The sequence below is a fragment of the Erinaceus europaeus genome, chromosome 19 (assembly GCF_950295315.1).
Source record: "Erinaceus europaeus chromosome 19, mEriEur2.1, whole genome shotgun sequence".
NCBI lineage: Eukaryota > Metazoa > Chordata > Mammalia > Eulipotyphla > Erinaceidae > Erinaceus > Erinaceus europaeus.
The window spans coordinates 20416602-20426331 of record NC_080180.1 but is presented as its reverse complement, the minus strand read 5'-3'; the positions used below and the strand labels follow the sequence as shown (position 1 = coordinate 20426331).

The 9730-nt window shown below is 47.3% G+C and overlaps 1 protein-coding gene across 2 annotated transcripts in view; it reads right to left on the bottom strand.

Annotated features, from left to right (window-relative positions):
* Positions 1 to 202: 202 nt before the first annotated feature.
* The window catches only part of IPO9 (importin 9), a 54946-nt gene continuing 45418 nt past the window's right edge, over positions 203 to 9730 (bottom strand). The window contains exons 15-24 of one of the 2 annotated variants that reach the window (XM_007522086.3): positions 8941 to 9167; positions 7001 to 7149; positions 6628 to 6756; positions 5020 to 5295; positions 4447 to 4613; positions 3794 to 3927; positions 2356 to 2478; positions 1861 to 1965; positions 1638 to 1714; positions 203 to 1220 (exon numbers count right to left, since the gene is read on the bottom strand). In XM_007522086.3, the coding sequence (XP_007522148.1) occupies positions 1110 to 1220; positions 1638 to 1714; positions 1861 to 1965; positions 2356 to 2478; positions 3794 to 3927; positions 4447 to 4613; positions 5020 to 5295; positions 6628 to 6756; positions 7001 to 7149; positions 8941 to 9167 (1498 nt within the window). In that variant the 3' untranslated portion in view covers positions 203 to 1109. Of the gene's footprint in view, positions 1221 to 1637; positions 1715 to 1860; positions 1969 to 2355; positions 2479 to 3793; positions 3928 to 4446; positions 4614 to 5019; positions 5296 to 6627; positions 6757 to 7000; positions 7150 to 8940; positions 9168 to 9730 lie in introns of both variants that reach the window. The other variant, XM_060178534.1, reaches the window with a different exon arrangement.

Sequence of the window (9730 nt, the reverse complement as noted above, 5' to 3'; positions counted from 1 at the left end):
GGAGAGTGGAGGTTTACATCTGCTTTATATATGACTGCCTTGAGTGTGACCACTAGCTCAAGAAATATTCTGACTCATTTCAAACGGGATTAGCTAAAACAGTAGATGTGGGCTCCACCTAGTGACCCCCCCCCCCCCTTCTTACCTTCCAATGGGAAGAGAAGGCAGAGGTGCCAAGGCTATTTATACCATGTGGACTAAATTCATTTGTAAAGATTACTTTACTCTCCTATAAAAATACAACATTGCAAATTTGAGGGCTACAACTTAACCACTTCAGAGGATTCCTGAGGGAGAGAGGGTGACCTTTGAATATCAGACTGTGGTAATGTGTGGGAGAGGCAATATTAAATATAGTTGGGTCAGGAGGACATTTTTTTTTTAAAAAAAAATCTGTTTTTCCCACTTTCTTTCTAAAAAAAGGAAAAACAAATTGCCATCTGTCTGGCTTACTGTGTGTGTGCGTGTATACAGAGGACTAGCTTGGGCGGAGGGGCTGTGTCATGCAACCAGGCAAAAACAAGACGACTTCCTCTGGCAGGGGAGCCTTAGTGTTGCAGGTGGGGAACAGGCGTGGTCACAGGAGAGGATTAGAAGGTAGCTGCTGCTTCTTGTTCCTATGGAGAACCCAGAGCGTCTGTGTGGGAGGGCAGGAAGTTTAACTGTCTCTCAAGAGTTTTCCTAACTGAAAACACCCAATGTCCTATGAAAGCAGCCAGGTCTGTTTTTAGGATAGAAATGGTCGTGACTTCCTGTGCTTCTGAGATGGAACAAAGTAATTCATAATCCTACTGGGTAGTAATGTTTCTGAGCTGGCCAGCAGAAGACTCTAGAAATAGAGGTAGGGGCATAGTTGGGGGGCGGGGGGAGAAGGGCTCTAGAGATGGTCTATCTTCGGGGGGACTTTGAGAACTGTCCTTGTTCCAGCATTCCTAAGAGACAGCACTGGTGAGCTTTATCTGAATTATTATCAGTGTCACTCTGCAATGGCCCCTGGCCAAGCATCAGGAGGCCACTCTAGGTTGAGAGCAAATGTACACCTCAAGGCCAGCAGGGCTGCAAGATGGTTTGTGGCTGGGCCAGAGGAGCAGACGTGGAAAAGCTCTTTTCTAGATGCCGATGGTCTGTAGAACGCGCCTCTCGTTGTCATTGAGGTGGCCTGAGAACATTATGTAGCAGGGCTGCTGAGCAAACTGGCAGAGGAAGTTCGTGAGATATGCCTGGGCGGAGGGAGGGAGGAGAAAAAGAGCGGCGTTACTGAAGGCTCCCGCTTAGCTGCAGTAGGGTGAGAAGCACAGTGGCACAGGGAGGAAACACTGGTATATAGACCGGTGCCAGCACCCTGAGGAATGACTTCCTACGTTAAGTTCAACCTTGAGATTAAACGCCACAGTTAACAACAGTTCCCCCTAGAATATACCTCATGCTCCACCCCAAGGATGTTTACACCATCACCTCAAGAAGCTGGGCTATAAAACTGGTTTAAATTCCACGGTGCAAGTTCCAGCCCATCCAAAGTCCTTGACCACTCTGTCCCGAGACCCCCGAGAATGCACTGCGAAAAGCTTCCAGCCCATTTGCTGTGTTGGTGGACTGAAGCGCTGTCACCCGCAAGAGACATCTCCAGACACCCTCACCTGCAGATCAATCTGATAGAGGGGATCTTTCAGGGCGTCAGGGTCGTCTTCCTCATCATCCTCGTAGTAATCTTCTTCTGTCAGACGCAGCCAACACAGGGAAGAGGGTAAAAGCCATGGAATGCCTGTCCCTGTGGACCCACTTTTTCCCCGCTCTCAGGAGCCCCATTCAGGATGCAAAGCAAAATGTCAAAATGGGCAGGCCTCCTCCCAAGGTGCTTACCGTATTTACTTGTGGCTAAAATGTCAGATAACAGTTGTCCACCTAAACTGTCCTCTTCCTCCTCATCTTCTTCCTCTTGGTCCTCCCACATATCATTGGAGTCATCTACTTGGAGGTGAAAGGCAGTTGGGATACATTTGGGCTTTTTCTTCCCAAATCCGAGCAAGGCAGAAAAGAAGTATCCCAGACATTTCCGTGACACACCCTCTCGTTCCCAGAGGCACAGAACAGGGGTGACCAAACCCTACTACTAAGTCTGATTAGAAGAACCAAGAGTGTTCTGGTGGGGAGATAACAGGCCTTGAGCAAACCAAACATGGGCAGGAAGACCATGTTTGGAGACCTAAAAAGCAGCTCTTCATATGCCTAGGCATACACTAGACACTACAGACAAAACAACAAAACCCTGAGCCAATGATCCAAACTGATACTCTGAAAATTGCAGCCACCTGCTCTCTCACTAAAGGTCCTGGAGGAGGGAAGAGCCCGGAGCACCTTGATTCCATTCTGCAGGGGTAGCCTGGCGGGCAGCGTTGGCCTCCATGACGTTGGAGAGCTCGTTGATGATCAGCTTTAAGATCTTGACCAGCAGAGGAATGTTTGTCCAGCGCTCGGGGTCTGGTGGGGGTGGGGGGGGGCAGGTTTTAAGGGAGGTGCACCCAGGGCTCAGTCCTGACCCTGGCAGTGCTGCTCCCCATCCCAGACCACCACAGCCACCACAGAATGCCTTAAACTGGACTCCATTCTGCTTGCTGTTAAGAGCTCAGAAATTCGAGCCCCTGGCTCCCCACCTGCAGGGGCGTCAATTCACAGGTGGTGAAGCAAGTCTGCAGGTGTCTATCTTTCTTTCTCCCTCTTTGTCTTCCCCTCCTCTCTCCATTTCTCTCTGTCTTATCTAACAAGGACATCAATAACTATAACAACAATAAAAACCAAGGGCAACAAAAGGGAAAATAAATAAATAAAAGAAAAAAGAGCTCAGAAATTAGCAGAGATGACAAATTCAGGAGTTAAAGGAGAGAGCTTTTGGTTTGTATTCTTCTTTTTGTTTTTAACCAGAGCACTCACTGCTCAGCTCTAGATTGTGGTGATGCTAGGGATTGAACCGAGGACTTTGGAGACTCGGGCACGGAGTCGGTTTGCATAACTATTATGCTGTCTGCCCCAGAGAGCACAGTACTCCAGTGCACAGGTTATCACCTACAGAGAGCAGCTCTGTGCTCACCCCCACGAGCCATCAGTCTCAGGCCAAAGCCAATGTTAACAAAGACCTGTTGCCAGTGGGTCTCTAAGCCCCGATGAAGCTCAGGCCATCTTGGTCTATTTTCCACACCAGAAAGGATCTGTATTTCTCCTCGGATCCATCCCTAACAATTGTGTCTTTAAAAATAGAACTCAGTAGTGCAGCAGGTTAAGCGCACATGGCTTGAAGCACAAGGGCCGGCTTAAGGATCCTGGTTCCAGCCCCCAGCTCCCCACCACAGAAATCACCATGATCACCTGCAGGGGAGTCACTTCACAAGCAGTGAAATGGGTCTACAGGTGTCCTTCTCTCCCCCTCTCTGTCTTCCCCTCCTCTCTCCATTTCTCTCTGTCCTATCCAACAATGACATCAACAACAACAACAACTACAACAACAATAAAAAACAACAAGGGCAACAAAGGGGAAAATAAATAGTTGGACACAGGTTCAAGCCCCCAGTCCCCACCTGCAGGGGAAAGCTTTGCAAATGGTGAAGCAGGGCTGCAGTGTCTGTCTCCCCCTCTGTATCACACCCTTCCTTCTCATTTCTGCCTGTCTCTGACAAATAAATAAAGATAATTCAAACTAAAGTAAGTAAAATAAAATACAGCTTATAGTGCACTTCTGCTCTCTCCCCCAAATGTCCTTAGTCATTCAGGAGGGGTTTGGAGGGACAGCAGCGTCACCCACTTTTGGCGGTCTTGGAGCGGGTGCGGATGCCCTCGTCCATGCTGTAGATCTCCTCGCCCTTCACACGGATGTCCTGCAGTCGCTTGTCGTCGGCATTGATGCCATGCTGGAGTAGCTTACACAGCGCCACCGAGCTGGCAAGGGAAAATCAAGATGGACCAGTTAGCTCCCCCATGCTCAGCCCACTGCAAAGAGAAGCAACTGTGACCTAAGAGAAGCAACTGTGACCTTTCGCTCATGGTGAAACTGTCTGTGACTAATCAGGAAGAGAGTTCAGCTGGTAATGCTGTTAGTATTCAAGAGGATGGTCTGTGAACAAAGGTGGGGGTGGGGAGTGGCAGGTGATGAAAAACAGTGTGAAAGAAGTCCAGGAGAGAAAGTGGGCTTGAAGGAAGAATGAGCCACGGGCAGGACTTGGCAGGGCAGAGTCTGTGGCAGAGGAAGGCTGCCAGCAGGAGTAGTCAAAAACATATGGTCTGTCTGTGGCTGTCTTTGGGGAATTTTAGGATGGCAATTATTAAAACAGAAAGGTTAAATAAAGAGCAAAATAAAAGAGGGGGGATGTAAAGGGCGATATGATGTATCCAACAAAAATCAGGTCAGGGAAAGATGAGGAGAAGCCGAACATCCCAAGGAGAAAGATGCAGCCCTACCTGACTTTGCCTTCATACTGCCCATAGAACAGGTGCTGCCGGCTCGTCCACTCGGCCATCACAAACTCCAGGGCGGGCTTGCCGGTAGGCCCCGGGAGGCTGCAGAGGAACTCAAGGAGGGGCTCCAGCTGTGTGTGCACCAGATGAGCGAACACCATGATCAGGGACTGGAGGGGGAGGGGTGACAAGAAGGACAACTGCTTCAGGGAAAGCACTTCCACAGACACAGGAGATGAGGTGGATGGGGCTGGTCAGTCAACAAACAGGAACACAGGAAGACTTTCTCCCTGATATTGCTTGGCAGAGAATACTTTTTACTAAGCTGTTCTCCAAGGGCAGTGAGAAAGAGTCAGACAGTTCAGGAGCAGCATAATGATTTCCACAGGCCGGGAGGTGGTGTAGTAGATGAAGTGTGGATGCTCAAGCAGGAGGTCCCAAGTTCAATCCCTGACACTGTATGTGCCAGGGTGGTGTCCTGGTTCTCTCTCCTCTCTTTTTTCTAATGAAGACACTAATGTCCCTCTCTCCCACCCGAGTGAGGGCGGGCATGCCCAGGCTACGTGGCCCACTCACCTGCATGACACTGAGCGTCTCCGCCTGCTGCATCTTACTGAGGATGGCACGAAGAATCTGGTCCAGGTTCTCTCCCAGCTCGCGTCCCGCCTTGGAGATCAGGGTGGAGACCAGGCGGCCCACAAAGGCTGCAGTGAACTCTGAGGTGCGGGGGTCCAGGAGCTGGCTCACGACTTGCATCACATACCACAGCCCATTATGGCCCTGCTCATCGTGCCACTGGGCCACCTGCTCCAGCGTCACAGACACGTAGGCCCGCAAGCACTCACCACCATTCTGGGAGGACAAGGGTGTCAAGTTATCAGTGAGATGAGCAGCTGGGGCTACAGGTCGGGAGGCCCTCAGTCTGACTGGTGAGTGTTACTTTAGAGGTCTACGTGTGCGCCCATGTCACAGAGAGACCTGTATCACTCAGCCCCCACTTCACCTACCAAGGTTCTAAAAACAAAAAAGCATGTTTCTGATCACAAGGGACAATAACTTAAGTCTTTCTTTTTAAAGATTTATTTATTTACTAGATAAAACAGAAAAATTGAGAGACAAAAGGAAGACAGAGAGGGTGAGAGACAGACAACTGCAGAACTGCTTCACCACTTGTGAAGCTTTCCTCCGCAAGTGGAGACTGGGGGCTTGAACCTGGGGCCTTGCTCAGCTGGGTGTGCCACTGTCCAGTCCCAGGAGATTTTCTTTCTTTCTTTTTATTTTTAATTTTAATATTTTCCCTTTTGTTGCCCTTGTTTTTTATTGTTAGTTATTGTCGTTATTACTGATGTTGTTGTTGGAAAGGACAGAGAAAAATGGAGCGAGGACGAGAAGACAGAGAGAGGGGAAAGACAGACATCTGCACATCCGCTTTACCGCCTGTGAAGCGACTCCCCTGCAGGTGGGGAGCTGGGGGCTCGAACTGGAATCCTTACGCCGGTCCTTATGCTTTGTGCCACGTGTGCTTAACCTGCTGTGCTACCGCCCGACTCCCCCCCAGGAGACTTTCTTATGGCCCCGAAGTCTATGTTTGTAATCTTTCCCATAGTAGCAATACCCAGATACTACTGGGTTGAACGCCTGACATCTACTGGGTTGTCAGAAAACTCATGACACATTTTTGCAGAGAAAAACACAACATAGCTTTTCTGACGCCAAAACAATTCAGGAAGATTATAATCTTTTATTTATTTAAAAATTTTTTCCCTTCTGTTGCCCTTGTTGTTTATTGTTATTGTTATCATTGTTATTAGATAGGACAGAGAGAAATGGGAGAGAGGAGAAGACAGAGAGGGGGGAGAAAAAGACAGACACCTGCAGATCTGCTTCATCGCTTGTGAAGTGACTCCCCCTGCAGGTAGGGAACCAGGGGCTTGAACTGGGATCCATGCACCTGTCTGTAAGCTTTCTGCCATGTGAGCTTAACCCGTTGCGTCACTGCCCGGCTCCCGAAAATTATAATCTTATCCCCAAAGGATAGAACGCTTGCTTTCCCTGGGTCCTTTAGGTAAACGTGGATTTGAGACTTAGGTCTCAAAAGCAAGCAACTGTGTCAGACTTCTCAGCCTACGATAAGCCCACACCAGGGAACAACTTTGTGTTTTCTGGTCGCTGTGGCTCCAGTACCTGCATAGTGGCATTGTCATCCGTGTGGAGCGTGCACTGTGCTACAGCAGGGAACGCCTGGCAGATGAGGAGCTGGGAGAGAGGAGGCTTTGTGTTCCGTACTACTGTGGTCAGGATGTCAATGGCTGTCTGAAGAAGAGGAGAAAGAAGAGTCAGAATGGCCTCTGGGGTGGGGGAGGAGGGGAAGGAACCAAAATCCCTACTGGAGGGGGGACACTCAGCATAGCAAGGCAGAGACAAGCAAGTTCCTGAAAGAAACCAGTGATGTGCTCTCCTTATGACAGCTCGTTACTTGGCACTGCAGAGGCAGGTGGTGTTTGCAGTCTAAGGTGGGATTTGTGGATGACCCCTTTCTCCCCCACCCATCACTTACTGCACAGAGGCCTGCAGGGATCTTGTCTGCTGGAGCCTGCATAATGCTGACCAGAGTGGGAATCAGCCGCATCTGCATTGGGCCCTGACAGGCTTCAATCTGGGACAACTCCTTGAAGATGTCCTGAGCCAGCGAGGCGACGACGGGATCTGAAGTGGACAAGGCAACAGGGGATGTCCCCACCTCATGGTCTATGTGTGACTCAGGCTAAATTATGCCTGTCATTTGGCTCTAATGTACAGCGATAACTTCTTTCATTGCAAATCGCATACTCAGGACCTAGTAGGGGCACAGAATTTAAGTTGGGGGGGCCAAGTGGTGAGTGCCACCTGGTTGAGTGCACACATTACAGTGCACAAGGACCCAGGTTCAAGTCCTTGGTCCCTAAATTTGTGTATGTGTGTGTTTGGGGGGGGGCTTCATAAGTGGTGAAGCAGTGTTGTGGGTCACTCTCTCTCTCATCTCCCCTTCCCTCTCGATGTCTGTCTTTATTAAGAAAATTAGTTTGAAGACAAGAAGAGATGCTGATTTCCTAAGACAAAGTTTGCATGGCTTTGCTATGGCAGGAACAGCCAGTGACAAGTTACTCCTTAGACACAAATCTGGTTTTTCTGGGGCAAAAATTTCATGTCTTTATGCCTGTAAAACATGAATTGACTATAAATTTGAATGCTTAAATAAATAATAAAGTCCCCTGATATTTTGTCAGGAAGATAGAAAAGTTTTAAAAACTGGCAGCCAGGAATGAGGTGGTGCAGTGAGTAAAAGCATTAAACTCTCAAGCATGAGGTCCTGAGGTCAATCCCCACCCAGCATGTAATACTCTGGCTCTCATTCTTTCTCATTAATAAATAATTTTTTTAATGTTTCACTAACTGTTCTCTCCCAACTTTTCTCTAGCTGTCAGGGGTTGAAGACTGCTTATCTCTTGGTGGGCAGCTATGACAGACCTAAGAATGGCTCAAATGTTTCCAGGGGAAAAGGTAACCTTTTGTGTATAGAAAAACATGTCATGACTTTGCCAACAACAGTGTTTTCTTCTGATATTTTTCTATGTACAGATTAATTCATCCTTTCTGTTTTTTTGTTGACTGAGTTGGAGTTTAACACATGTGCCATTTCATTGCTGCTGGGCTTTTTCATCCAGATAGAAGAGAGACATACAACACCAGAGCTTTCTTCATTACTGTACAGAATTCTTTTCTAAGACACCCTCCCAAATTTGGGATTAAAATCTATGCACTTTTGGGAGAAAACTGTCTTTTATTTATTTACTGTACATGCTATAATATGACTACTTTCTTGTGGTTTTAAGGATTCGTTTTGAAGTAGCAATTTTAACGTCTGTGTGGTATTTCATACAGAATTAATCTTATTTCCAATTTATGTTATTATAAAAACACATGATGGCCACAAATTTGTGATCTTTGCTCACAAAAATTTGCATCTATCTTCTTTTCTAAATTATAGTTCTAGGCCTTTTCATTCAAGAAGTTTTTGATTTAGTTGTTCAGTTTCTTGCTTTTTCACTAAAGTTTGTAATTATACTTTAGTCTTTTTTTTTTTTTTTTTCCATTTACATCAGAGCACACTGATCAGCCTTGGTTTATGGTGGTGCAGGGGATTGAACCTAGGACCTCAGAGCCTCAGGCACGAGAGTCTCTTTGCATAACCCTTACGCTATCTACCCCTGCCCATCTTTAGTCATTTATTCACCCTCACCTCCCGGCCTAATTTTTATTATTAGAGTTTGAGCTATAGGAATAGGCACTCTCCTTTTAGCGCTGCCAGGGCTATAACCCAACTCTACACTCTGCAAATTTCAAGCTGCGTTCTATGTTTATGATGCTTCAAACCATCAGAGCCATGGGAACATTGTCAGATTCACCACCCCACCACCTTAGCACCCCCCTCCCAACCTATCTCCCCTGGCAGCGTACCATTACTGTACTTAAGGAAAATGGCAATGGTGAAGGGGCAGATTTTGCTTTCCATGCTTGCTGTGAATTCTGGGTCTACTGTACAGACGATGCACAGGGTCTCCATCACCAGGTTGAGGACCTCTGAGCTGAATTGGGCTGCTAGGTGAATCAAACCGTCCAGGATGCTGGGGAGGAAGGGCTGGAGCACGTGGGTACTCTCAGAGACTTTCAGCTGGTCGCAATAACTAGAGAGAGAGAAGCCAGAATTACTCACAGGTGGACCTGTCAATGTGATTTCTTTTTTTTTTAAATTATTTTTATTTACTTATTAGAGATAGAGAGAAATTGAGAAGGGAGGGGAAATAAAGAGGGAAAGAGACAGAGAGAGACACCTGCAACCCTACATCAACACTCATGAAGCTTTCCCCCTGCAGGTGGGACCTGGGTCCTTGTGCACTGTAATGTGTGTACTTAACCAGGGCCTCAATGGGATTTCTCCAGCTAAAAGCACAAGGAACAGCATTTGAATGTATAACTTTATGACACTACTTGTAGAGTTACTTTTTGTAACGCAGGTCATAAACCAGCACCACCATTTCTTTTTAAAAAAATATTTATTCATTTTTTGTTGCCCTTGTTTTATTGTTGTAGTTATTATTGTTGTTGTTATTGATGGTTCTGTTGGATAGGACAGAGAAATGGAGAGAGGAGAGGAAGACAGAGAGGGGGAGACAAAGATAGACACCTGCAGACCTGCTTCACCACCTGTGAAGCGACACCCCTGCAGGTGGGGAGCTGAGGGATCTTT